Genomic DNA, 27,609 nt, shown 5'->3' on the forward strand with positions numbered 1-27,609 from the left:
TAACTCTGAGACCTGAAAAGTTGCATTGTCTGGTGCAGAGGAGATCTGGGTTAGAACCCCATCAGTCAAACCATAGACATTAAAACCAGAGTTAAACTAACACATGATGTTTCCAGGTCTCAGGCTAGGTTGCTCATCACATGCATAGATCTCCAAACCACCTCTGTTGCACTCTCATTAAATGGGGTGCACAGATCCTTCTGCTTGCCACATAAAGTGTTGTTGTTGTCCAGTAGGCCTGATTTCAAACCCAGTCAGTTATATGTAAGCAATAAGGCATGAGGGGTGTGGTATATGGCCAATATACCACAGCTAAGGGCTGTTCTTAAGCACGACGCAGTGCGGAGTGCCTGACACAGCCCTTAGCCGTGGTAAATTGGCCATATATCACAAACCCCCGAGGTGCCTTATTGCTATTATAAACGGGTTACCAATGTAATCAGAGCAGTAAAAATAAATGTTTTGTCATACCCATGGTATACGGTCTAATATACCACGGCTGTCAGCCATTCAGCATTCAGGGCTCGAACCACCCACTTTATAATGGTGCCATAATCTCTGAATATGAGATCAAAGGGGTGTGAAATGTGACTGAGGTGGTTCGAAAACCACGCTCTTTTAATGAGTAGGCTACCCTTGGAGACTTTTTTTCAAATACAAGTTACATTTATGAATTCAAATATTCAATCTGTGCATTACAAATTCTAAAATATTAAATGAAAATGCAATACCCTAATACAAATACAAAATTATCAAATTAAAATACAATTTCTATTGGCACTGAAATCGCTACACACATATGACACGGAGTGGCAAGGAGTGGAATGATAGTTTAAGACTGGTACCCAGACCAGTGCATGTAGATCAAATCTTTGCTCCCCAAATTCTGTGCAGTAATTGCGGATTCTGACTCCCGGAAACTCAACTCACTGGTAACATTTGCTGGAGCATGCAGGCAAAACTGTCCTTGAACAACGAAAACATGCATGTTAGCTGGCTAAATAGCTATACAATGTTATATTTGATCAAGTGAAACCATATTAAAATCTCAAATTAGTTATTAAGCAAGCTAACTGTTCTAGCTAGCCAACAATACAAAAAACTCCCAGTCAGCTGGTGCTAATTGCTAGCTAGCTGTAGCATTGTGAATAGCTAGCTAGCTATAACAAACAAGTTTAGCCAAACAGCTTGCCTCCATGAATGTCACTGATATTCACGGACTTGGATACCGTTAAATCTGCTCCCATCACGATTAAAAGGTAAGATACTTTATTTCCAATATTTCTTGTTAGCTGGTTATGATACATGTCACCAAGATTGAGAGTTAGCTAGCAGCTAGTTACCCCCTCACTGAACACAGCTGATCAACTTTCATCCATACTTAGCTCGGGCATCAGTTAGTTGGCAAAGACCAACATTCTGCTTGTTTGGTTTGGGCTTGAGTACTAGTGTTGATAATCCTTGAAATGTCCTCGCTTTCAACCAAAAACTAAACCCTGTGTAACGGATGTGAAATGGCTAGCTAGTTAGCGGGTACGCGCTACTAGCGTTTCAATCAGTTACGTCACTTGCTCTGAAACCTAGAAGTAATGTTGCCCCTTGCTCTGCAAGGGCCGCGGCTTTTGTGGAGCGATGGGTAACGACGCTTCGTGGGTGTCAGTTGTTGATGTGTGCAGAGGGTCCCTGGTTCGCGCCCGTGTCGGGGCGAGGGGACGACGTAAAGTTATACTGTTACACCTGTTTGCAATCAATATCTAAAATGTATATTATTTATTATTTTTATCTTTCTTTAGGATTAGCTGTAGTCATGTTGCTCCTACCAATACCTTCTCTATTGGTCTGTAGAGGACTGTAGTGTTATGTTCCCATATAGTTGAACTCTCCTCTCTCTGTTATTTCTCATTGTAGAAGCCCCAGGATGGTGTGTGAGCTGCTAGTCTCCTCACTGTGGTTCCTTTTTGTAATCTTCTGGGTGGAAACCATAAGCGTGTGGCTGTTCCTATGCATCTTCTACCAGGACCAGGCATTTTATCACTGGGGAGATGGGTATGCATACCTAATCATATTTTACACACAAGCAACTTGCTGATTCTTAATCGTCTTACAAATATCCAGATGAAGTATCAAACAGACCTTCCTTTCTCATTCTGTTACTACAGGGTATTTGCAGATGACCCCGGCCAAATGCTGTACATGTTGAGCAGGTGAATCCTAATATTGATTTCTGTCTGTTTTTGGGTGTGATCAGATGAAATGCAGTACTATAACTTGTATCTGAAATGGAAAACTATACTGTTATTAATAGTTATTACCATGTAGCATGTTGCAAGAATATGTTTACCGATACTGACAAGAGAATGGGCATGATCAGGTTGAGTTCTTGACACTTTCATGAATAAAGTCTCCGTTGTTCTCTTTCCACAGAGTGGATCCCTTTGGACAGATGCAGACCTGAGACAGCGAAAGCATATGAGGAACAGCACATAATGGATTGTTCTCTCCAGATATAAAATGATGGGAGCTGTATGTTTGAGACACTCCTATAAAATAATGACAATCAGTAGTATTTTTATACCTCCCTGCTCCTGGTTCCCTCCTAGATTTACTGCATGGTCATTGTCAACATGAAGAAACTGCATTGAATGCAGTTGGATTGTTGTTGGATATGGGTAGAGACACCCAGCTTGGCAAGAAGAACCAGGGAGGGGGTCCTGCTGTAACTGTGGAATAGATGCATAGTGAGGCAGCTAAGTGTTCCCCACCAAAGCATGAACCATCATACATATGTTCTATTTCTATTGTCTGTGTTAATATGTGATATAGGTCAAACAATGTGGAAAAACACTTGGCAGATGCTTTGAAAAAATATTTTTACATGAGGTTTAGTCCATAGTCAATGTCATTTTTGTGGATTTCGGCAGACTTGCACATTATCATGGTTGTACACATTTTAGTTTGTTTATTTGTTTTCACATCTGTGTCTATACATAATCTGCTTCCGTCTGGGCACTTACATGACAGTGTCACTGGATTGTTTTGCTATGTAAAACACTAACAACATTATTGGCATGATACATATTCAATTAAAAACTTTACTCTTGGAAATCTTCCAACATGACGATAATATAATATGCACTCATGAGTATTTTGTAATTTGCGCTCAAACTAAAATGTTGAATGTAGTTTTTTTGTAGCTTTTCTGTTTTTTGTTGTTGCTGTTGTAAAGCTCACACCACACTAATAATGTCATGAATGCTCTTCTAGCAAATGTGGGAAATTGTTACAAACCTTAGATGAATTCCACATTTTGACTTGTACCTGTTCATAACTTTTAAATTGTCTTCATTGAAGATCATCCTTCTGTAATGTCAGTCACAGCCTAACACAAGTCTTGTCTTTGTAACGTTGACTTCTTCTTGTTTAGGAAAGTGGTATGTTGGGTTAAACTGGGCAGTGATACCAATGGTACATTTGGTTTTATTTGTTTGCATCTGAATACAGAATAAATTCGGACATTTTCCAAGCTTGTTGTACTACTATTTCAAACAGTTTCAGATTTGCTGCAGATTGATGGTCGGTATATAATTTCTCAATGTTATATTCTAATACAGTAAAGGGCAGTGATGTGTTATTTTAGTATCTTGCTTTCCAACGTAGAATCGTATAAATTGATACAAGGCAGTTTATGGTACCACCAAAGATTTTTATGAGTTAACCAAGATGGACCACAGCCCGTTCTTTCAAATGAGAACAAATGAGCCATAGTGGGCAGAACAAGCAATGAGGTGGGCAGAGCCAAGAACGAGCTAGCGAGATCCTATTGGCGCATTCTAGCAAGCATTTGCACATTCGTTTGGGGAACGTCTACTCTGTGAGGTGCGCGTGTGCACAAACAATTCGCCTTTGCACCCCTGCTAAACAACGCCTTTTTTTAAAAACTTTGTCAAAGGGTAAAGTCTACAAAACTTAGTTCACTCTGTTTGTAACAAAAAACTGTATTGAGATCAAATGTTTCACTGATGAGTAAATCTCGGCCAAAATCCATCTCGTTCCATCTTCTCCCACTACCGGCCACTGGGCTTCCAATTTCAATTTAAGGCCTGTATTGGCATGGGAAACATGTTTACATTGCCAAAGCAAGTGAAACAGATAATAAACAATAACAAAATTACTGTAAACATTACACGTACAAAAGTTCCAAAAGAATAAAGACGTTTATTTTTGTACTTTAACTATTTGCACATGCACATGCAAATAGTTAAAGTACAAAAATAAATAAACATAAGGTTATATTTACAATGGTGTTCGTTCTTCACAGGTTGTCCTTTTCTTGTGGCAACAGGTCACAAATGTTGCTGCTGTGATTGCACACTGTGGTATTTCACCCAATAGATATGGGAGTTTATCAAAATTGGATTTGTTTTGAAATTCTTTGTGGGTCTGTGTAATCTGGAGGAAATATGTGTCTCTAATATGGTCATACATTTTGCAGCTAACCGGATGCTTCACATTTATATATCTGGTGAAATATCTGTCTCTTTGTTCTATCTGTGGTTCCACTGCCTGCCACAAATCCACATACGAGATATAGCAAAAACTGACCGTATAGCTGCAACGTAATTATATTCAGGCAGCTCGGAAGCTACCCATGAAAATATCAGGGGCCTTACTAGTTGTAAGGCGCATCCAGCCAGGACAGAAAAGCAAAAAGAGCGAAAGCTCTGAGTACTTTGGAGTAAGTAGCTAGCTAGGTAATCAACGGAGTTTCTCTTTCTTTCAGGTAAAGTGTTTTAGTAAGGAGTGACTTGAACGGTTGTCTGAGTTTCTAAGAAACTGTTCTTCCAATCGTGGTCATTCTTTTAAGATCATGGCTCCAACTATCCAGACACAAGCACAGCGAGACTCAGACGGTCACAGGTAAATATCCTCTCCGATTTATTTTCTTTGCAGCAACTAGATAACGTTAGCTAACCTAGCTAACGTTAATGACGACATGGATGGTTAGCAATCATCATAATTTACATATGTTTTGATTGTCCCGTGATAAGTTAACATAAGTCAAAATATTGAAATGGGGGGGGGGGGGGGGGGGGCTGTGTTACTTCCTATTTCTTCAGTCTATCAGCTGAGTGTGTAGCTAACAACACTTGTTTTTCTCTCCACGTGGCTAGGAGTTCATCACACAGAACTGTTCCAGAGAGGTATGCATGCAGTTTGTTTTGCATGTTAAAACAAAAGAGTGATTCAGTTACAGCTCAAGCAATTGTGTGTTTTAAATACAAAGGGGGTGGAGGGCTGGCAATATCATGGACAGATCAAAACCCATATGACCGTTAGGTAGTTATCAGTTTGGGTTCTGAGGCATCAATGGTTGATAGAACATGCTTTTGATGACTACTTGTTATTTGTACACTTTTGAAATGTGTGACTCCGTGTTTGTCCCAACCAATCTCCCAGGTCTGGAGTGGTCTGTCGGGTAAAGTACTGCAACAGCCTGCCTGACATCCCATTTGATCCCAAATTCATCACATATCCATTTGACCAGCACAGGTAAAAACCCTTGTTCCTTCTGCCATAAAGGTCAGTCAAAATGTTACGTCTATTAAATGTATAGTTGTTGTAACCACAGTGCAGCTTTTATTTTCTAAGCCTTCTCCCATAAATACTGTACTGCCACTGTAGCTGACTCTGATGTTGCGCTGTCTGGTGATGACAGGTTTGTGCAGTATAAGGCTACGTCGTTAGAGAAGCAACACAAACATGAACTGCTTACTGAGCCTGACCTTGGAGTCACCATCGACCTCATTAACCCAGACACCTACCGCGTCGACCCCAGCAGTATGTTTCTGAATGACACAAACGCACGTTGTTATACCAAACAGTCAATATATTTTTGTGGTAGTTACTTGAAGCTTGTGTAGTATTGACTTAGAATCGTCCCATCCTTATTTTTCTAGTTCTTCTTGATCCAGCTGATGAGAAGTTATTGGAAGAAGACATCACAGCTCCATCCAGCTCAAAAAGGTTTGGATACAGACTGTGTACCAGTCAATACATTGTCTTTGTGACAAAATTCAATGAAAATCTTAATGACTTGGGATCTGTGCTATGAGCCTTGTGTTTGTCTTCCTGTAGATCTCAGCAGCACGCCAAGGTGGTCCCGTGGATGAGGAAGACTGAGTACATCTCTACAGAGTTCAACAGATATGGTGTCTCCAATGAGAAAGTGGAAGTCAAGTGAGTGTGACCTAACAGGCTAGCTAACCACCACAGTCAGTGTACACACTTCCCATTTTGTAGTGTTTTCTGTTTGTCCCACCCCTTCTATAACCTATGTGTTCTGTCCTTAGGATTGGTGTGTCTGTCAAACAGCAGTTCACAGAGGAGGAGATATACAAGGATAGAGACAGCCAGATTGCTGCAATTGAAAAGACCTTTGAGGATGCACAGAAACCGGTGAGAGTGCCCCTTGTTTGGCTATGCACAATTCACTGTGCTATATTCAGTCCAAATAGATCTTACAGTAACAACGTCAATGTCCAGCTACACAGAGATCACACAGTTCATTGTATGCTCCTTCTAATATGAAGATTGTACAATAACTTTGATGGAATGAAAGAGGATGTTGCAGATGTTGGATCTTAATTGTACCTATATTGTCGCAGGCAAAATAATCCTGCAGCAACATAATTTTAATGTTTAGTCCATAATGTTTCTTGATCGGTGGTTAGGCTATTAGCTGGTCAAAATGAGGTTACATGAAAAGTGGGATACTGTTAATATAACTGTGTTAGTGTGGATTTATGTAAATTGCGAAGCTCATCAGAATTTCCTGCGGTGAAGGAAAATTCTCAGCAACAAAAGTGATCAAATTAAGATCCTACATCTGTACATCACACGTGGTGTTCATCCTCTTCCCCCAGATTGTCCAGCACTACAGTAAACCCAGAGTCACTCCTGTGGAGGTGATGCCTGTGTTCCCTGACTTCAAGGTGAGCACCCATGACGCTCAACAGGACATACAGTACCATTGTATTGGTCTTGGCTTCCTATCTGAATTATTCTCATGGTCTTTGTTTCTGGGCAGTCATTGGTTCCTTTATCTGTTCTAAGCTGGATGCGTTTAGCTGTTGTTGTCTAGCCCTATTGTGTTTTGGTAAAGAGTAAGAATTTGTGTGTTCTGTTCTTTGCTCCCCAGATGTGGATCAACCCGTGTGCTCAGGTAATCTTCGACTCTGATCCTGCTCCTAAAGACATGTCAGCACCCCAGGGTGTGGAGATGATGTCACAGGCCATGATTAGGTGAGGACAAAACAATGCCACATTGTGTGTGTGCCTGTGATTTTATTTATATATTTTTTGTGACTGTCCTGCACTATGACAATTTTACATCGTGTTTTGAATTGTTTGTTGTGCCCTGCAGAGGTATGATGGATGAGGAAGGAAACCAGTTTGTGGCCTACTTCCTGCCCAATGAGGAAACGATTCGCAAGCGCAAGAGAGACGTGGATGAGGAGCTGGACTACATGCCTGATGATCTGTGAGAAATCCAACAAGCATTTACACTAACCTTGAGTAGACAGGACACCAACAATTCTACTGATATATTAACTATCCCTATCAATAATATTCAGGTTTCACATTGTCATTGTCTACTTCCTCATACCTACTTGGTTCACCTTGTCCAAGTACAGAACCATTAGGATGTTGGAATCTCTGAAGCACAGAGATTACTGTAACATTGAACTAGGTGTGTGTGTGTGTGTGTGTGTGTGTGTGTGTGTGTGTGTGTGTGTGTGTGTGTGTGTGTGTGTGTGTGTGTGTGTGTTCTAGGTATGACTATAAGATAGCCAGGGAGTACAACTGGAACGTGAAGAACAAAGCCAGCAAGGGCTACGAGGAGAACTACTTCTTTATCTTCAGAGACGGAGATGGAGTCTACTACAACGAGCTGGAGACCAGGTAACCACTGGCCCGGATGGGGGGGGTCTCATAGTGGGGTCTGTTGGGTTTACATTGGCAGGAGGTGACATGGGATTCTCTTTGAAGAGAGAGTCACATTATTCTGTTAGATTTGTATTTGCTAGGGTGGGTTAAGTTAGTTTGTTTAGGTCTGAGGACATCACCTGTGAAGAACTGTGAAGAAGGTTGTTGGCCTGACTGTTGTCCTGGATTGCAGAGTGCGGCTGAGTAAGAGGAGAGCTAAGGCTGGAGCCCAGTCTACTACAAACGCTGTGTTGGTGTGTAAGCACAGAGACATGAATGACAAGGAGCTGGAAGCACAGGTGAGACTGCTAATTAGGCCTGTTTTCTACACTGAGCATTACTTTCAATCTGTGGAAACTACTGTGTTTACTTAATAAGTGGACCTCAACACTGATAGAGATGAGCAGGTAGTGCTGGACATAAGCAGAGAAGTAAACATTTGCGAACATCTAAATAATCAGAGTAATCATGACATCCGTCTTTGTGTCCATTAGGATGCGCGTAAGGCTCAGCTGGAGAACCATGAACCAGAGGACGAAGAAGAGGACATGGACTTGGGTAAACTGCAGGACTCTGGTCAGTCTCTCCCCTCTGTCCTCCCCAATGTTTACTATGGTGTCTGCAGAGGCTCGTTGTTTACCACTGCTTCTTAGGTTCATATGAATTAATTATCTATTTATTTCCACTCACAGGAGATGAGAAGGGCAGCGAGAGCGAGGGAGACAACTCTGACAGTGACTCTGACAGGGAGGATGAGGATGGAAAGCGGAGTGGAGCTGAGGATGATGAAGAGGGCGTGAAGCGGAGGAGGAAGGCCAGTGGTAGCGGCAGTGAGAGTGGCGAGGAGGAGGTCAAGCTGGCGGATGAGGTGGAAATCTTCGGTAGCGACGATGACAGTGATGACGACGATAACGAACCCAAGAATGGAGCAGCCCGGAGCAGTGGGGAGGAGGGCAGTGGGAGTGAGAAGGAGAGCCATAGGGAGAGGAGTAGGAGTGGCAGCGCGTCTCCGGCCCACAGTAGCGGTAGTGACCACTCGGAGGGTGGCCGTGCCCAGAGCGGGAGTGGCAGTGAGCAGGCCTCAGACTCCAGCGGCGGCAGTGACAGTGAATAAGAGCCTAGGCCTTCTTACTGTGACAACGCCAGCACACCATGCCTCACCCTCGAGCTCCAGCCAGCCCACGCTGACAAGCCCCACTGTCAGAACAGCCATGTTTTTACAGACTCAGTCTGAGGCTAGTAACTCATTCCTGTTGAATGTTAGTTTGCTACTTTTTTAGGAGAGACACAACCTCTAAGGGACTTCTACAAGGCTTTTGGGTCCCTGGAAATATCAGTTACTCATCTGTCAGACCTTTGCTCATAGATATAGCTGGAGCTACTATCTTAGTCGCTGTGTACAGTACATGCTTCATTGAACAAAATTCTTTCCTACCAACAACATGTTTATTTTGTTATTTTATGCTGTTATTTTTAAGTCAGTTTGTCTTTATGGTTTGTAGATTTCTCACTTAATGAGGTAATTTCTTAAAGTGGTGTGAAAGCAGAAACTTTTTTCTGTTTAATTTTCTGGTGTGCATAAATCTGTTTTTCTTTGTCCTTAGCGTTTTGAGGAAAAAATGCATTATAAATGTAATTGGAACAGCCAATAAAATGTGGGAAAGTTTTGCTTTTTACATTTTGAACTAAACTTTCAAAAGAACATTATTCTCTTTTTCTGCCAATTTCTTGTTTCTCTCCCAGAAACTGCTACTATGAACCTGTATAAATTCAGTTGTATGATGGAAACTTCTCTTAACATTTAGACGTTGTAAATAAATGGTAGTAGCTGATTTTACAACATTTATGCCTGTATGTTTCTTATACTGCTAACAGTCACCCTCTCCAAAGTCCCCTCTTTATAGATGAACATGTATTCCTGGAAAAAATGTCCTTTCAAAGTGGTGGTAATGTAGCCTGGTCCCAGATCTGTTTGTGCTACCATGTCAACTCCTTGTCACTCATTGGCATGACAATTCCACAAGGAGTTGACAAAAGAGAGCAGAAAGACTGGCAACCAGGCTGGTAATAATGGTTTCTGAGTACAACTAAGGAATAAGAATGCAATAACATAAGTGACACTATAAGCAATTTATTGCAAACCAGTAATGAGGTTAATGTACTGGTATGCTCAATACATGTACTTTTGCCAACGTGAACACAAGTGTCTATTCAGCGAAAGAAAGACAGTTTGTTTATCAGCCACTCTTCAGACAAGTCATCTATGTTTCGCGTCTCAAAAACCTATTGAGAAAAAGGGGTAGGATCAGGCTAAACATGCATATTTTCTGAACATTTTCTATTATACCTTATCTATTTTGTGAGTTTAGGGTTGGGCTTACGCTCAGATCATAATTGTCAGTCAATACTTGAAACAGAAAATAGTCCTGACCTTTGTGAGCTCTGCTGCGGAGACCAGTTGGTTCTTGCTGCCTGCGTACATCATTTGCTGTTCAGGCTTGCACCCTGTTGAGATGAGGGTGTATAAGTCACAGATGTATGTCCACTGAACCTTTTTGATCTCTCCATATGATAAATATTGATTGAATCTCATTACTTTCAATTATCACTTACTACCTTCGAAATGTTATTTTGTTCAAAGGGATGTTGCAGCACAGCAATGCTAATCCTTCACTCAATTGGCTATTCACTGAATTAGGATGAATTACTCACCCACTGGACTTGAGAATATGAAACACAGCGGGTAGGACACCCTGCCATCTGTATGGATGTATTTGTAGCTGTAAACAATGAATGTACACTATATTGTCAAGGAAATCCAATCACTGGTCAATGATACAACTCAATACTGGCAGTGCTGGTGAATATGAGGTTAACATAGATTTCTGCTGTATCACTCCGACATGTTATAAAAGGATATCTTGGCTGCCGCTCGGGAAGTTCATTCCTCAGGTCATCTAGGGAGATGTCCTGAAATGTGAGTGTGTGTTTTGAGTTGAACTGGTATTGATACAGGTGTGGATGGATTTTAGTAATTATTAACTCCATGTGGGATATTCAACATCTCAGAAAGACAACATGACTTGCCTCATACTCTTCCTCCAGGATCACAAGCTGTTTCTCCATGTCAATTTTCACTGAGGGAATAGGATAATTATTCTATATTGAGTCCTAGTATGTTTGTGGGTTTATTATGATTTTTTTTAATTAGGTGAAACAGGTGGCAGTTGGGCTACTGAGGAACACGGTTTCAATGAAGTCTTACTCACTCAGGATGGCTGCATTGTTGGTCTCTTTTCGAAATCTAAACTTCTTCAGTTTTTCTTTCAGACTCTCATCCACCTCGCACACAACCAAAGAGCTTGACTAGAATGTAAAAGTGAAACAAGTTCATCAACCGTGGGAAGTTTTGACACATTGTAATTGTATATGTTGGTTATATTGAAAGTTCTGTCATATTTCACTTAGTTAGAGGGAGAGAGAGAGAGAGTGGAGGGGAGAGAGAGAAAGGGAGGGATACAGAAAAATAGGTTTTAGAGCAACTTGTTTTGATTTCTGAAGTTCACGTTTCCATGAACGCATAGCTCATAACAAAATCTTAAAGTGACATATTGAGGCCAGGAAGTGCTTTTGTTGCATCATGGGACAAAAAAACTTCCTGTGTCAAGAGGGTGTGGGGTGATGGGAGGGGAGTAGCAAAAATAAATGTATGCCTGCCTAAAAATCTTTACAACATAAACTAGGACATCACCATTCATGCCGAAATACATTTTATTGGTAAAGTGCAATATCGTATAAATAAACGGTCTCCCATACCATTCTAGAAGAAGTTTTGTTTTGGGTTCTTGTCTGCAAAGATACTGTCGTATTGTTGAGGTAGTTCCTCCTCGGCCAACTGCTTGTGACAGGATGCTGTCTGACTCTCAAGATCCTCCTTTTATGCTGTAGCACATACAGTAGGGAGGGGCAGGCATTAACAAATACTAGAGCATCCACCAGTACCCCCTTCTGCACTGTGCCAGATCTTGCATTATTGAGACTGACTAATGTTAGGGATGTCGTTAGTTCTATCTGTCTACAATCCTTTGTCGCTGTATCCGGCAGCAAATCATGCCTTTTTAATAATACAATGTTTTATACCCAAAATAATTAGTGTTGCAACAAGATATAACAACAGTGATATACTCTTTTCACATTTGTTTAATGGGTGCAGTCAGAGAAAGCTGAGCAGTCTTTGATAATCTGATTAATTCTACATGAGTGTTTTTAGCCTTTATTTCAAGAAATGGCTTTATTTCAAGAAATGGCAAAGTCACTGTCTGTGTCCTCTGTAATTTCTATCTTCATTCCTCAAACGATAATCTAACTGATCAAATGCAATCAAGCCAAATATGTTTGTTTGAGGCCAAAGAGTTGATTTTGAATTAACAGTGCTTGGTTTGACAGCGGGTATCCATCATATCAGAGAGGAAAAGGCGAATGAGGGATAACTGGGCCCAAAATCTGTCTTCTCCCGCAGGTGGCGTTTTTTCGCTCACCAAGCGAAGATATTTTGTATGGAGGTCATGAAAAAATGCATGACTTATTTGATCGAATATAAGTTTCGTAATCATTAGGATGTTAAGAGTGTACTGATATAAGTAGGATACGTGACATCACGGCAATTTTGAGGAAAAAAAACGGTTATATCGGAGTTGTGTCTCTTATTCACACGCGTATCTGCCCTCTCATTGGCTAGAATGGTCCCACCTGATCTTGCCTACTCCCGACTGCCTTCCCTTTTATAAGAAACGTATTTCCATTGTTTTAGCGGCCACTTTTGTATATGCTCAATATAATGGATAATCTGTGATCATATCCATCAACTTCAGCCCAGGAGTGGTGTGTGCGTTTCATCCGCTAGGTGGGGCACTTTTCTCTTTGTTTACCCCGCCCAAAAGCCATTACGTTAGTTTCCGACGTTGCTTCAAGTCTGAATCGAAGTAGGCTAGCTAGATATCGCCAAGCGTACTTTCCATATTTCTCTATGTTCAAATAAATATTCTGTACATAGATAGTCTTGTAAATGTATTATTTTAATTTTTTTTAATAATCCGAAAATAATTTTCATAGCAATCAACGACAACTGTTGGATCGAAATCTTCGCCTCATCCAGCGTTTATAAATCAAGCAAATAGCTACTTGCTAGCGATTTAGCGGCTACGTTAGCTATCTAATCGGTTAGGGAGCTAACAAGTGACAATTCACAAAGGTAAACAAACCAACCGCTAGAAGTTGAAGGGTGGGATGTGGATATCATTTATGTAACCTGCCGTGTTTTTTGCAAAATGGACCATGGAGGACCTTTGCAACGCGAGGACTGTAATATCGTTTAACGAGATGAGAAATACAGCGACATTCCAATAGCAACGTCGCTACTGAAAAACAATACCAATCCTGAATCCCTCGTCCATTTACATGGTGAAAGCCACCCGTAAAGGCCTGGTGTTAGTTTTTAAGATAGCTAACTGCCCCTAGACCATCAAATCCACCTTTGTGCAGTAGACTGCAACAGCCCGTGCCCTGGAAACGTCACCGTTGTCACAGGTTTGTTTTTACGTTTTCTAACTAACTATCTTGGCTAACTACATGTATGGCCTGGTCAAACGTACGTTAGCTAGCTAACTTACCATAGGTAAGGCTGCGAGTTAACGTTCGCTAGCTGTGATGGCTAACGTTAAATGTAAAAAAAAAATTATTCCCTCTTTTGTTTGATCGTGAGTTGACATAGCTACCAACGTTAGCTAGCTAGATAACTATGTCTACCAACAAACTAGCTAGATGATTAGCTCTGTAGGTACTTAGTAGTGGCCTGGTGTCTTATGGTAACGTTAGCCTAGTTAGAATAACCACCCCTCTTACTTGTTAGCTAGGTAACGTTACTACTAATATAGCCCCTCCTAGCCAGAGCTTGGCTACTAACGTAACGTTCTGCTTTTGTGATCAAATCAAGTTTTTTTGGGGGGGGGGAACTAATATCTCTAGGTAGCTAGCTGGGCTGGTTTCAGAGTATTTCGTATTATTCTGTACGTAAATCCGAGACACCCCATTTAGTATATGTCACGTTTCGTATGGTATGTATTAATTTGTGGATGTCCAACACCCATTTCGTATGATATGTTACGAATTCTGGCTAGGTGGCTAACGATAACTAGCTTACTAACATTAGCTCGGCTATGGGTTAGAGTTAGGGATTCAGTTTAGGAGTTAGGTTAAAGGGTTAATTAAGGTTAGGGGAAGGGTAGGCTAAGTAGTTACAAAATAGTAATTAGTTGAAAAGTTGCGAATTAGCTAAAGTTGTCGGTGATGAGATTTTAAGTCTCAACCTTTGGGTTGCTAGACGTTCTCGTTATACGGCCAGCCCATCCACCGCGACCAACCGCTTGACTTTTGTTTTTTCCTTGACCATCTGTCTTATTTCACCATACCAAGCGTAACATATATTATAACTAATTTGAACGCTTCGGATTTACATGGACTATGTTACGTCTAGTCTATTTATTTATTTATGTAAACCTAGCTACATAACAACTAGGCATTGCAAGTTACAGTATATACCCACCACTCAGGTGGTCATTGCAATACTGGGATGGTTGGATGACAGCTGTTATTACTTTACCCTGTAACAAGCTGTATTGCAAGTCATCACATATTATGTATTGTGTTAAGAATACATGACAGATTGCATGGAGATTATGTAGTCTTTTTGTTGTTGTTGTTGCTTCAAGTCAAATACACTCATAGATTGACTGGGCAGCTAGGCCTAGATGTTGGCTTTATCAAACTTACACAGATGTTGGCTGAATGGTCAGGATAAATGTGCATGCATACTGCATGGAAGTTCTTTACCATAACCTGTGTTGATGATGCTGGTAATAATGTGCTCTACTTTCACTTCACCATGAAGCTGATTATCTTGCATTATGATTAGCTGGACTAAATAAAGAATATGCATTAGTGTGTTGTACAGAGACCATCTTTACAATGTAGAAGGGCAATTCCACGGTAACCGAGTGATACTAGCTAGGTTTCTATCCAATTTGGGACAGTTTCATATGAATATTCAAAAATTTGCATTAAAACAATATTCACATTTTAACACCAGAGAGATGTTTCCATCAAATTGACTTGTTGCAGATAAAAGGCTGTATAAAAATACCCTTTGCAGTTAAATGTCCATGTATGGAATAAAAAATTAAAGTGAAATGAGATTCTATTGTATTTTTAACTCTACTGTTTTGTTTTCTCACAAAAAAATGTTTGCATTGTATAACGAGTGCACTCCCTGGTATTGGCACTTGCACTAGATAATAGAGCTATCTGCATGCTATTGGCGAGAGCACTTGTATAGCCTACATCAGGGATGGGTGACTGGCGCATGGCCCCCTGTTTGTAGGCCCTTGACCAAAAAAAAAAATGTTTTTGTTACTCAGTCTAGGCCTCAACTTACTGTTGACAATTAATAAAAGAATACACAAGGTGACATTTAGAAATTTGGTTGTGCATCAGCGGCCACTCATTTAGCCCATGTCAGCAAAATGTTTTTAGATTGGTAAATTAGTCTAGGGGGTAGCTATCTAAACTTGTAGTAAGCATGGTTGAAATACCAAATAGGGTGGAGCCTATTGATCATTAGTTAACATATTCAAAACTGCAAACAAAACTGCAAACACCCTATGGCAAAATGACTAGAATTGCATTAACTTAGTTATGAAATTGCGTAGAATTGCAGCAAACTTGCTTTAAACGGCAACATTATTTCTATGTCCCATGGCAAAATGTGCAGAATTGCAGGACATTAACTAAAATGTATTTTTTTTTAAACCTTCGCTGTCACGAGGTGGGCCAGTAAAATGTTTTAGGATGTGTGTACGCAGACCCACGAGCCACTGGGAAAGGCAAAGGGGGGTACCTAGTCAGTTGTCCAACTGAAATGTGTCTTCTGCATTTAACCCAACCCCTTTGACTCAGAGAGGTACGGGGGGGGGGGCTGCCTTAATCGACATTCATGTCTTCGGCGCCCGGGGAACAGTGGGTTAACTGCCTTGCTCAGGGGCAGAACGACAGATTTTTACCTTGTCAGCTCGAGGATTCAACCCAGCAACCTTCCGGTTACTGGCCCAACTCTCTAACCACTAGGCTACCCGCCGCCCCTCTGCGGCCCATTATGAGTTCTGTTTTTCGGGGCCGGGAGGAGGGCGCCATCAAAGTTGCCCATCCCTGGTTTACATGATGAGATTAATATTATGGACAAAAGAGTGAGAATTTTTTTGTCAAACGTGGACTTTAATGCAGGCAAACTTAAATTAGTTTAACCAAAATTTTACCAGCATGTCAAATGTGCAACCAGAGGAAAAAAACTCTAGACCACCTTTACTCCACACACAGAGATGCATACAAAGCTCTCCCCCGCCCTCCCATTTGGCAAATATGACCACAATTCTATCCTCCTGATAATTGCTTACAAGCAACAACTAAAGCAGGAAGTACCAGTGACTCGCTCAATACGGAAGTTGTCAGATGACGTGGATGCTACGCTGCAGGACTGTTTTGCTAGCACAGACTGGAATATGTTTCGGGAATCATCCAATGGCATTAAGGAGTATACCACCTCAGTCATCGGGTTCATCAATAAGTGCATCGATGATGTCGTCCCCACAGTGACCATACGTACATATCCCAACCAGAAGCCATGGAATACAGGCAACATCCACATTGAGCTAAAGGCTAGAGCTGCCGCTTTCAAGGAGCGGGACACTAATCTGGACGCTTATAAGAAATCCCGCTATGCCCTCAGACGAACAATCAATACAAGATTAAGATTGAATCCTACTACACCGGCTCTGACGCTCGTTGGATGTGGCAAGGCTTAAACTATTACGGACTACAAAGGGAAACCCAGATGCGAGCTGCCCAGTGACGTGAGCCTACCAGACGAGCTAAATGCCTTTTATGCTCGCTTCGAGGCAAGCAACACTGAAGCATGCATGAGAGCACCAGCTGTTCTGGATGACTGTTTGATAACGCTCTTGGTAGCTGAACTTTAAACAGGTCAACATTCACAAAGCCGCGGGGCCAGACAGATTACCAGGACGTGTACTCAAAGCATGCGCAGACCAACTGGCAAGTGTCTTCACTGACATTTTCAACCTCTCCCTGACTGAGTCTGTAATACATACCTACATGTAGTCCACCATAGTCCCTGTGCCCAAGGAAGCGAAGGTAACCTGCCTAAATGATTACCGCTCCGTAGCACTCACGTCAGTAGCCATGAAGTGCTTTGAAAGGCTGGTCATCAACAGCATCCTCCCGGATACCCTAGTCCCATTCCAATTTGCATGCCGCCCCAACAGATCCAGATGACACAATCTCAATCGCACTCCACACTGCCCTTTCCCCCCTGGACAAAAGGAACACCTATGTGAGAATGCTGGTCACTGACTACAGCTCAGCGTTCAACACCATAGTGCCCTCAAAGCTCATCACTAAGCTAAGGTCCCTGGGACTAAACACCTCCCCTGCAACTGGATCCTGGACTTCCTGACGGGCCGTCCCCAGGTGGTAAGGGTAGGCAACAACATGTCTGCCACCCTGATCCTCAACACTGGGGCCCCTCATGGGTGTGTACTTAGTCCCCTCCTGTACTCCCTGTTCACCCACGACTGCGTGGCCAAACACAACTCCAACACCATTAAGTTTGCTGACGGCACAACAGTTTTAGGCCTGATCACCAACAACGATGAGACAGCCTATAGGGAGGATGTCAGAGAACTGGCAGTGTGGTGCCAGAACAGCAACTTCTCCCTCAATGTGAGTAAGACAAAGGAGCTGATCGTAGACTACAGGAAAAGGCGGGTGGAACAGTTCCCCATTAACATCGACTGGGCTGTAATTGAGCAGGTCGAGTGTGTTCAAGTTCCTTGGCGTCCACATCACAAATTAACTATCATGGTCCATACACACCCAGGCAGTCGTGAAGATGGCACGACAAAACCTTTTCCCCCTCAGGAGACTGAAAATATTTGGCATGGGTCCCCAGATCCTCAAAGTTCTACAGCTGCACCATTGAGAGCGTCCTGACTGGTTGCATCACTGCCTGGTATGGCAACTGCTCGGTATCTGACCGTAAGGCGCTACAGAGGGTAGTGCGTACGGCCCAAGTACATCACTAGGGCCAAGCTTTCTGCCATCCAGGACCTATATAATAGGCGGTGTCAGAGTAAAGCCCATAAAATTGTCAGACTCCAGTCACCCAAGTCATAGACTGTTTTCTCTGCTACCGCACGCACGGCAAGCGGTACCGGAGCGCCAAGTCAAGGACCAAAAGGCTCCTTAACAGCTTCTACCCCCAAGCCATAAGACAGCTGAACAATTAGTCAAATGGCCACCGGACTATTTCCATTGACCCCCCCATTTGTTTTGTACACTGCTGCTACTCGCTGTTTATTATCTATGCATAGTCACTTCACCCCTACCAACATGTACAAATTACCTTAACAAACCTGTACCCCCGCACACTGATTCGGTACCCAATGTATATAGCCTCTTTATTCTTATGTTATTGTTACTTTTTATTATTTTTGTATTTAATTTTTTGTTTTAGTTTTATTTGGTAAATATTTTCTTACTCTTGAACTGCATTGTTGGTTAAGGGCTTGTAAGTAAGCATTTCACGGTAAGGTCTACACTTGTTGTATTCGCCGCATGTGACAGTTCGATTTGAACTGCACATTTTAGTGGCCTTTTTTTGTCCCCAGCACAAGGTGCACCTGTGTAATGATCAGCTTTTTGATATGCCACACCTGTCAGCTGGATGGATTATCTTGGTAATGGAGATAAGGGGGATGTAAAAAAAAAAATTTGTGCACAAAATTTGAGAGCAATAAGTTTTTTGTGTGTATGGATTATTTCTGGTATCTTTTATTTCAGCTCATGAAACATAGGACCAACACTGTCCATGTTGCGTTTATATATTTTTTCAGTGTACCTTATGTACTTTTCCCTGTTGATTTGTTAGGATTTGGATAATGCTGACACTGATGCACCTGAGAGAGAACCCTCCTTCTGTCTGACACAACGAGCTGGATTTAACACGCCCTCCCCTCAGTACCCCCATCTCCTGCACCTGAACCATGTGAGGGCCCCTCGCTCTACTTTGAGGGGATCCCAGGACTGTTGTGTAAAAGCAGCCGCTGAGCGGGGCCAGAGTGAACCTGTGTGTGAGCAAGCAGTCTTCCCCCTAACCCCCCACCCACATATTCCCGCCCCCCTTCCCGTTGGGAACGCGCCATGATGTTCCGAGACCAGGTGGGCATCCTGACGGACTGGTTCAAGGGCTGGAACGAGTGTGAGCAGACGGTGGCGCTTCTTTCCTTGCTGAAGAGAGCGTCTCGTACCCAGGCCCGCTTCCTGCACATCTGCCTGGAGCACTGGCTGGCAGACTGCACTGAGATCCACATCCTGGAGGCTGAGGCCAACAATGCAGGTAGTTAATGACTGCAGATTTCTGAAGGATACATTTGAAACCCTATTGGATTAGCCATGTTGCATTACCGGAACACCCTATCTTAAAGTGTAAAAACCTTGTAACAGATAGACCTACAACCTGTGAAAATGTCTTTTACATGTAATTAACTACCCCTCTGTCCTTCCCCTCTCTAGACATTGTGAGCCAGTGGCACCAGGAGCCCATGGAGAAGGCGGTGTCCCTGCTGCTGTCCCACCTACCCCTGCTGCAGCCCCGCAACAGCGAGGCCAAGTGTGAGTACATGAAGCTGCTGCAGAAGGTGCTGAGCTATACCATCGAGAGCAGCCTGTTTGTGGAGGAGAGCAGACAGCTGCTGTCCTACGCCCTCATCCACCCGGCCACCACCCTGGACGACCGCACCTCGCTGGCCATGTGGCTCAACCACCTGGAGGAGCACCTCTCCAGCGGCTACCCAGCACCCTCCTCCCGGCCCCCCTCCGGCCCCTACCACCCCCGCCAGGGTTCAGATGAGTGGCCGGGCTCCGCGGAGGGCCTGGACCCTGGCCACGGCTGGCTGGACAAGCCCCCCTCCTCCAGCTCCTCCCCTGCAGGGCAGAATGGACACATGTCTTTCCAGGGTGGGATGCTCTCGCCCATCAACAGCAACAACGCAGGTCAGTGGCTCACATCTCCTACCAAGCCAGACTGAGGGAGAGAAATGGTCGAGGATATGTTGTCGAGGTGATGAGGAATATACTAAACATACAATATAGCTTTTTGTGGTTATCTCAGTTATGTAATCATGCTCAACTATTTAGTGTGTGATCTTTGTCATGATTGTCACGTCTTTGTAAATAGTCTCTCTGTATAGGCCTAGCCTTCGTTAAAGGGAGGGTTTACTGCGATTATCTATAACATCCTGCCCCTCCTGTGTCCCCTGCCAGGCATGGGTCAGATGGGCCAGCCCAGTCCTCTGAAGAGGTCCTTGTCCCTGATCCCCTCCAGTCCCCAGGTCTGTGGCGCAGATTGGCTGAGCCAGGACGACCTGGGGGGGCGACAGGCCTTTGACCACGCGCCCCTGTCCCCCCAGAGTAGTGTTGCATCCTCAGGCAGCGAGCAGACTGAGGACCAGGGCTCCAGAAACACCTTCCAGGAGGACGGCAGTGGCATGAAAGGTCAGGTCAACCATAACACGCCAGGGGTTCAAAGCGGTTACATTGTTGGTATTTTCTCTGGGAAAAGTCATGACATGCCAATGGCTACTGCACTTGGCAATGGTGGAAATGCCTTTTCAGTGGGAGGCTATAGAGTGTTTCAGTTTTTTTGTTTGTGTGTGCTCCAGATGTCCATGAAAAATAAGTATTACAGCGTTCTCCAACAAATAGATCTGAGGTGTTTATTTTGACATGCACTGCACAGATGCGTCAAGCATTCCACAGTAGTGTCTATTATTTGTTAGTTTTATCCTTCTCATTGTTCTTGGACTAGAGTTACAAGGACTCAACAGGAGAAGAATAACAACTTATGAGCATGTTGTTTTTCTACTTTGTTTCAGATGTGCCCATGTGGCTGAAGAGCCTTCGTCTTCATAAGTACGCAGCACTTTTCTCCCAGATGACTTATGAGGAGATGATGATTCTGACAGAGCACCACCTGGAGTCACAGGTTTGTCATCGTTTGTCACAGGTTGGTCAGCTTCTCTTGTTAGTCCTCTCTTTCCCCTGCCTTCCTCATCAGGGCTGAATAGATATGGCCTGCGTATTGTCCTCCAGCATAGTCATACCTCAGCACTCAATGAGCCATGAAATGAAGCATCGCTGCACCCTACAGTTATACACAGCCTCCCCGCGCAGATAAACGATGCTGTCTTGGCTCTGCTCCATAGCTTTAATGAAACCGATGGTGATCAGGAGTGTTATTTAGTAACTGGATGTCCATGTTGCTGTGAGCAGTGATTTCTCCTTTTAACTCTTCGTCCAGAATGTGACCAAAGGTGCGCGGCACAAGATAGCCCTGAGTGTCCAGAAGCTGCGAGAGAGGCCAAGCGTTCTCAAGTCTTTAGAGAAGGTAAACCACATGCTGTCACCACTATTATTTTAAAAGCATTTCAGATGCATTTTTATCTGGCAATGTTGTTCTCAACAACTTAACTGTTAGTTTCTAATGAAATGTAAATGACCATATCCACTATAATAATCACAAATAGTGTAGATATGCTACCACTCACATTTTCTTCAAATGAAAGTTGAGCAACGAGTTCCATGACAATTTCCTGTCACACCTCAAGACAGCTTTGCTAATAAGATAATGCTATGATTGATCCAACAGGATATACTGGAGGGGGGCAACCTGCGTAACGCCCTACAGGAGCTACAGCAGATTATCATCACCCCCATCAAGGTCTACAGCTACAGCCCTCCCAGTGTTTCCCACAGAGATATGGAGCGGACTGGATCCCCCTCAGAGCACTCCAACCCTGGGGAGGACAAGGACCTGGCCCAGGAGGGCTTCCACAACCCCCCTCCCTGCGACGGGGAGTCCTCAGCCACACCCATCTCAGACCGCGACATTGCTGGCCAGTTCACGCGTGTCATGGGTAAAGGTAAAAAAGGACAAGGCTTTTACATGGCTGAGTACATGTGTATTTGGACGATTGTTGAGCTTGTTTGTTGTTGATGTGAGATGTGCTGGTGTGTTTTGTTTGGAATGAGTGTTGGAGGGGGTGTGTGTGGGTGTTATGTAACATTGTGTGAACCTCCTGTCCATGTGTTGGAGGGGGTGTGTGTGGGTGTTATGTAACATTGTGTGAACCTCCTGTCCATGTGTTGGAGGGGGTGTGTGTGGGTGTTATGTAACATTGTGTGAACCTCCTGTCCATGTTTTGGAGGGGGTGTGTGTGGGTGTTATGTAACATTGTGTGAACCTCCTGTCCATGTTTTGGAGGGGGTGTGTGTGGGTGTTATGTAACATTGTGTGAACCTCCTGTCCATGTGTTGGAGGGGGTGTGTGTGGGTGTTATGTAACATTGTGTGAACCTCCTGTCCATGTGTTGGAGGGGGTGTGTGTGGGTGTTATGTAACATTGTGTGAACCTCCTGTCCATGTGTTGCAGTGTGCACTCAACTACTGGTGTCCAGGCCGGATGAGGAGAATATCAGCTGTTACCTGCAGCTCATTGAGAAATGTCTGACACATGAGGTGAGACCCCGCAGAATCACATCTAGAAAGTAAACATTTCGACCTTTTCACATACAGCTAGCTGGTGGTTTAGGCTGCAAATGATGTGTAACAACACCTACAGCTCCTCTCAATGGTATGTTACATAGAGAACTTTCACTGCACTAAGAAAGAAATAAAATTGTTATTTTTTTGCTGCTATGTTTGAACCATTACCAGAAGTTCAAACACCTCGCTCTCTCTTTCTCACTCGCCAATTAAAATATGTATATCAACTGGGGTGAAGTATTTGATGTCTCTAGCTAGCTGTTTGAAATCATCAGGAGCAGGGTTTCACTCTCTCTGTTACCTCTCAATTTCTCTCTCTTACATCTCTTATCTCTCTCTCTCATTCTCTCTCTATTTCAGGCTTTCACAGAGACTCAGAGAAAGAGACTGGTCTCCTGGAAGCAGCAGGTTCTCAAACTGCTCCGCCTGTTCCCAAGAAAAGCCATGCTGGACATGCCTGTGTACCGACAGAAAGGGTAAGATAACTGGACTTCTCTTCTCCTTTTGATCTATCACTCTTCTGTCATGGCAGCTGAGAGTCTCTCTATCCATCTACACATCCATCTGGATGTCCCACAGAGCTCTGTCTGATAACTGTTCTCTCTGCCTCCTCTAGCTGGATGTCCCACAGGGCTCTGTCTGATAACTGTTCTCTCTGCCTCCTCTAGCTGGATGTCCCACAGGGCTCTGTCTGATAACTGTTCTCTCTGCCTCCTCTAGCTGGATGTCCCACAGGGCTCTGTCTGATAACTGTTCTCTCTGCCTCCTCTAGCTGGATGTCCCACAGGGCTCTGTCTGATAACTGTTCTCTCTGCCTCCTCTAGCTGGATGTCCCACAGGGCTCTGTCTGATAACTGTTCTCTCTGCCTCCTCTAGCTGGATGTCCCACAGGGCTCTGTCTGATAACTGTTCTCTCTGCCTCCTCTAGCTGGATGTCCCACAGGGCTCTGTCTGATAACTGTTCTCTCTGCCTCCTCTAGCTGGATGTCCCACAGGGCTCTGTCTGATAACTGTTCTCTCTGCCTCCTCTAGCTGGATGTCCCACAGGGCTCTGTCTGATAACTGTTCTCTCTGCCTCCTCTAGCTGGATGTCCCACAGGGCTCTGTCTGATAACTGTTCTCTCTGCCTCCTCTAGCTGGATGTCCCACAGGGCTCTGTCTGATAACTGTTCTCTCTGCCTCCTCTAGCTGGATGTCCCACAGGGCTCTGTCTGATAACTGTTCTCTCTGCCTCCTCTAGCTGGATGTCCCACAGGGCTCTGTCTGATAACTGTTCTCTCTGCCTCCTCTAGCTGGGCATATGGTTCCAACTCCCTCCCCACAGCAGGCTCTGTGAGTGCTGGGGGTCTGGCGCGTAGGGGGCAGAGGTCATTCCAGATGCCCCCTCGTGGCCTCACTGCCGGGCGCATGGGTCTCCTGAGTCCAGGTGGCATCGGGGTTGCCTCCCCACGCCACACCCTCACCAGCCCCACACTGCCAGGCCACGGCAGACAGGTTAGTCATAGGATGGGATGTCATATAGTCTGGGGGCATTGAATACAGCCACTGAAGTTCACATATAAAAAAAGTCAGATTCATTCACAAGATAATACATTTTCTAAGAAGTCTTTGTCATTGAGGATTGCAGCTAGTTAGCCAACATTAGATTTGACATTAGATTATATTGATCTACATGTTATTATACCCACATAGTGGTGAACTATCCTTAGACAACATTTGTTTTGACAGATTAACAAGTGCAACCACAGAAAGTGTTGACAGGTTAATCAATGCAATACCCAGGGCAACACGTGGGTTAGGCACTGCATTTTGATATGCATTGGTTCATTATCATAGCTGGAAGAGTCTCTGTAATCATCGTGCTGGGAAGACTAACACGGTGTACAACATGTTTGATGAGAGTTGATGTTCTGTTGTCTCTGTAGAACCTGTGGTTTGCCAACCCTGGGGGCAGCAACAGCATGCCAAGCCAGAGTCGCAGCTCAGTGCAACGGACCCACTCACTCCCTGTCCACACCTCCCCGCAAACCATGCTCCTGTTCCAGCAGCAAGGTAGGATCCTAGCACCCCCTTCCCCCAAATATTACCCCAATCACTTCTAAATCAAATGTATTTATAAAGCCCTTCTTAGATCAGCTGATATCTCGAAGTGCTGTACAGAAACCCAGCCTAAAACCCCAAACAGCAAGCAATGCAGGTGTAGAAGCACGGTGGCTAGGAAAAAACTCCCTAGAAAGGCCAAAACCTAGGAAGAAACCTAGAGAGGAACCAGGCTATGAGGGTTGGCCAGTCCTCTTCTGGATGTGCCGGGTGGACATTATAACAGAACATGGCCAAGATGTTCAAATGTTCATAAATGACCAGCATGGTCAGATAATAATAATCACAGTGGTTGTAGAGGGTGCAACAGGTCAGCACCTCAGGAGTAAATGTCAGTTGGATTTTCATAGCCGATCATTCAGAGTATCTCTACCGCTCCTGCGGTCTCTAGAGAGTTGAAAACAGCAGGTCTGGGACAGGTAGCACGTCCGGTGAACAGGTCAGGGTTCCATAGCCGCAGGCAGAACAGTTGAAACTGGAGCAGCAGCACGGCCAGGTGGACTGGGGACAGCAAGGAGTCATCATGCCAGGTAGTCCTGAGGCATGGTCCTAGGGCTCAGGTCCTCCGAGAGTGAGAAAGAGAATTAGAGTTCTAAACATCATATACACTGTCTTACACATACCTTGCTCAAATCTCTATTCCCACTGTCTTTTTACACATACCCTCCATGTCTCACTGCAACCTTCATTCACATTTCCTTTAATATCCCAGCGACATCTCCTTCCAAATCCAATCATACACGGCCTTTATACATCTCACCCACAGCCTTTAAACCCAATCATACACGGCCTTTATACATCTCACCCACAGCCTTTAAACCCAATTTTACACCGGCTTACGCATCCCACCCACATCTCCATACACACCGCATTCACACGGCTCCATATCTAATGCATCTGTCAGTTTTTAAAGTGTGATTAATGGTCCAGATATAGTACACACAAGATAACTGAGTTACCTGTCTCTCCTCTCCCAGAATGCCAAGTTCCAGGTGCAGACCTGGAGATCAACCCCACCCTGGAGTCACTGTGCCTCAGTATGACAGAGCATGCCTTAGGGGGTGAGTGAAAACACACGCCTTACACTCCCACATGCAACTTCTTGGAAGTATGACACTGATATTTAAAACCACATTTAGGTTATTGAAATGTGTCATTTGGATTAGGCAGAGAGTGAAATAACGTTATGATTTGAAATCATAATACATGTTTATTTTTTTCATCAATTTTTTCCCAATCCTCCTTCCTGTAGATGGAATGGACCGAACATCAACAATATGAAATTAAAAGCAGTGAAAGGAAGAAACCAAACTGACACTTCACTTCAACTGAGGCCTGTTCAGTTCCTCTTGCCCAGCACAAAAATATATGCTTAAAAAAGAAAGCGAAATGGTCACTACAAAACGACAACTAACAGTGTATATGTTCTCTGATATTTTTCTACTTTATTATACTTAACTGAGTTTATTATAAATGGAATACAGATGACTATTATATTACAGGAGGGAGAAGAGGTTACTTGTGCAACTTGCTCAATGTCTTCTGCAGGACTGTGACATTAAAAGGAGCAGATTGATGCTCTGAGTGTTGAGCTTTGAGAGGAACATGGAGGATTGGTGCTGTCTTAAGGGGGTTCTAACTTAAATGTTTCTCCCCTTTTCCTCCCAGAAAAAAATCCACGCAGAGCCACGCCTCACACCCCCAGATACTTTAACTGTATGGTCAGGGTCTCCCAACCAGGAGTAAGGCACTTGGCCTCCCAATTGGGCGCTAGAACAGAAATTAATCACACGCATGACCAGCCTGTAGCACGGCTCTGATCCTTGAACACAACTACAGCTGTCTACACAACCACCCTACCCTGCTACAGCCAGAGCTAGTTAGGCCCTTACAGTAGACACACCCTGGCTCATTCCCCTCACTTACCCAACATGGGTATTACTGGCTCTGACACCTACTCACCTCTACTAGGCCAAAGAGAAGGGCTCTGTGTGAATACCTATGTTAGACTGATGTTTGGAGTGGCCAATGTGACATTAGACATGGTAATTGTTAAAACAATGGCGGTTTGAACGTAGCATGCCAGCTGCAACTTGTCCACATTGATATTTTTGCCCTTCTACAAAAATGATGATGAATCTCATTTGCAAGTTAAGGGCAGAGGGAAAACCCCACAGGGTTGAATAAGGACTGGTATGGTTTCTTCTGTGGGGGCTGTGAGAACTTGCATTGGTAAAGAAAATGAAAAAAATCCAAGGGGAGCTGTTAGTGCATGTGTTTTCAAGTAGTTACCTCCCTATGTTATACTGGGTGAGGAAGCTTAATGAATTCATCTTCTACCCTGAGGCCCCAATATGACTGGTTCTGAAAAATGCAAAGGAAGCACCGTCTCTGCCACTCAGAATGAACCAGTACCCACCTCCTCACCCTGCCCTCTCCTCAACATAGCCTGTGTGGAGATCTGCGGAATCATACTTTTTAAGTAGCCAGAATAGATTCCCACCCTGCGCTTTCTTACAGCTGCACTGGGGTTGGACAGCCTTCCTGTTTAGATTAAGCCACAGCGGAGCCGGTGTGAGATATGGCTCGGAAAACGTACCTCAATCCAGGGATGAGAAATGCGATGTACTCTGAATTGTCCCATTATCTCAACTGTTACATCAAATATTAAACAACTGATTGTTTTTAAGTAAATTGACGTTTTCGTCGTCCTGCTAGCTAGCAGTAGCCACAGCAGCTATTATGGACTGGCATGTCGCGTTGAACGACGAAGGAGCTGATTGGCTGACACTG

The 27,609-nt window shown here is 43.8% G+C and overlaps 3 protein-coding genes across 4 annotated transcripts; 2 read left to right on the forward strand and 1 right to left on the reverse strand.

Annotated features, from left to right (window-relative positions):
* The first annotated feature begins 4,597 nt into the window (after positions 1–4,597).
* On the forward strand, positions 4,598–9,828 carry paf1 (PAF1 homolog, Paf1/RNA polymerase II complex component). The gene is made up of 14 exons (XM_038974199.1): positions 4,598–4,917; positions 5,172–5,201; positions 5,458–5,550; positions 5,717–5,838; positions 5,958–6,024; positions 6,136–6,237; positions 6,351–6,456; positions 6,924–6,992; positions 7,199–7,302; positions 7,424–7,540; positions 7,834–7,962; positions 8,180–8,285; positions 8,481–8,562; positions 8,679–9,828. The coding sequence occupies exons 1-14, from the start codon at positions 4,868–4,870 to the stop codon at positions 9,098–9,100; spliced, it is 1,599 nt and encodes a 532-aa protein (XP_038830127.1). The 5' UTR covers positions 4,598–4,867; the 3' UTR covers positions 9,101–9,828.
* Positions 9,829–10,100: 272 nt separating this feature from the next.
* gmfg (glia maturation factor, gamma) lies at positions 10,101–13,850 on the reverse strand. Its single transcript, XM_038974283.1, has 8 exons — positions 13,252–13,850; positions 11,803–11,928; positions 11,256–11,352; positions 11,074–11,123; positions 10,907–10,956; positions 10,699–10,781; positions 10,418–10,491; positions 10,101–10,269 (listed from the first exon to the last, which is right to left on the reverse strand). The coding sequence occupies exons 2-8, from the start codon at positions 11,803–11,805 to the stop codon at positions 10,198–10,200; spliced, it is 429 nt and encodes a 142-aa protein (XP_038830211.1). The 5' UTR covers positions 11,806–11,928; positions 13,252–13,850; the 3' UTR covers positions 10,101–10,197.
* On the forward strand, positions 12,948–27,365 carry LOC120028993 (protein Smaug homolog 2-like). 2 transcript variants are annotated; one of them, XM_038974280.1, is made up of 13 exons: positions 12,948–13,572; positions 19,043–19,510; positions 19,687–20,166; positions 20,437–20,667; positions 21,048–21,178; positions 21,473–21,559; positions 21,821–22,094; positions 22,604–22,689; positions 23,077–23,192; positions 24,009–24,210; positions 24,642–24,768; positions 25,794–25,877; positions 26,069–27,365. In XM_038974280.1, the coding sequence occupies exons 2-13, from the start codon at positions 19,315–19,317 to the stop codon at positions 26,095–26,097; spliced, it is 2,043 nt and encodes a 680-aa protein (XP_038830208.1). In that variant the 5' UTR covers positions 12,948–13,572; positions 19,043–19,314; the 3' UTR covers positions 26,098–27,365. The 2 variants fall into 2 exon arrangements, with proteins under 2 accessions (XP_038830208.1, XP_038830209.1); XM_038974281.1 differs by having other exon boundaries at positions 21,048–21,157.
* The last annotated feature ends 244 nt before the right edge of the window (positions 27,366–27,609 follow it).

This window comes from Salvelinus namaycush, chromosome 34 (genome assembly GCF_016432855.1).
Source record: "Salvelinus namaycush isolate Seneca chromosome 34, SaNama_1.0, whole genome shotgun sequence".
Taxonomy (NCBI): domain Eukaryota; kingdom Metazoa; phylum Chordata; class Actinopteri; order Salmoniformes; family Salmonidae; genus Salvelinus; species Salvelinus namaycush.

Excerpts from the sequence above, each read along its gene's own strand:
- LOC120028993 (XM_038974280.1), top strand. The coding sequence starts at position 19,315 with ATGATGTTCCGAGACCAGGTGGGCATCCTGACGGACTGGTTCAAGGGC. Across the intron at positions 20,668-21,047 it reads GGACGGCAGTGGCATGAAAG|ATGTGCCCATGTGGCTGAAG; the intron begins GTCAGGTCAACC and ends ACTTTGTTTCAG. Across the intron at positions 22,690-23,076 it reads AGAAATGTCTGACACATGAG|GCTTTCACAGAGACTCAGAG; the intron begins GTGAGACCCCGC and ends TCTCTATTTCAG.
- paf1 (XM_038974199.1), top strand. The coding sequence starts at position 4,868 with ATGGCTCCAACTATCCAGACACAAGCACAGCGAGACTCAGACGGTCAC. Across the intron at positions 6,238-6,350 it reads AATGAGAAAGTGGAAGTCAA|GATTGGTGTGTCTGTCAAAC; the intron begins GTGAGTGTGACC and ends TTCTGTCCTTAG. Across the intron at positions 6,457-6,923 it reads TTGAGGATGCACAGAAACCG|ATTGTCCAGCACTACAGTAA; the intron begins GTGAGAGTGCCC and ends CTCTTCCCCCAG.
- gmfg (XM_038974283.1), bottom strand. Across the intron at positions 10,782-10,906 it reads CTTCCCGAGCGGCAGCCAAG|ATTCATTGTTTACAGCTACA; the intron begins ATATCCTTTTAT and ends AATATAGTGTAC. Across the intron at positions 10,270-10,417 it reads CCGCAGCAGAGCTCACAAAG|GTTTTTGAGACGCGAAACAT; the intron begins GTCAGGACTATT and ends TTTTCTCAATAG.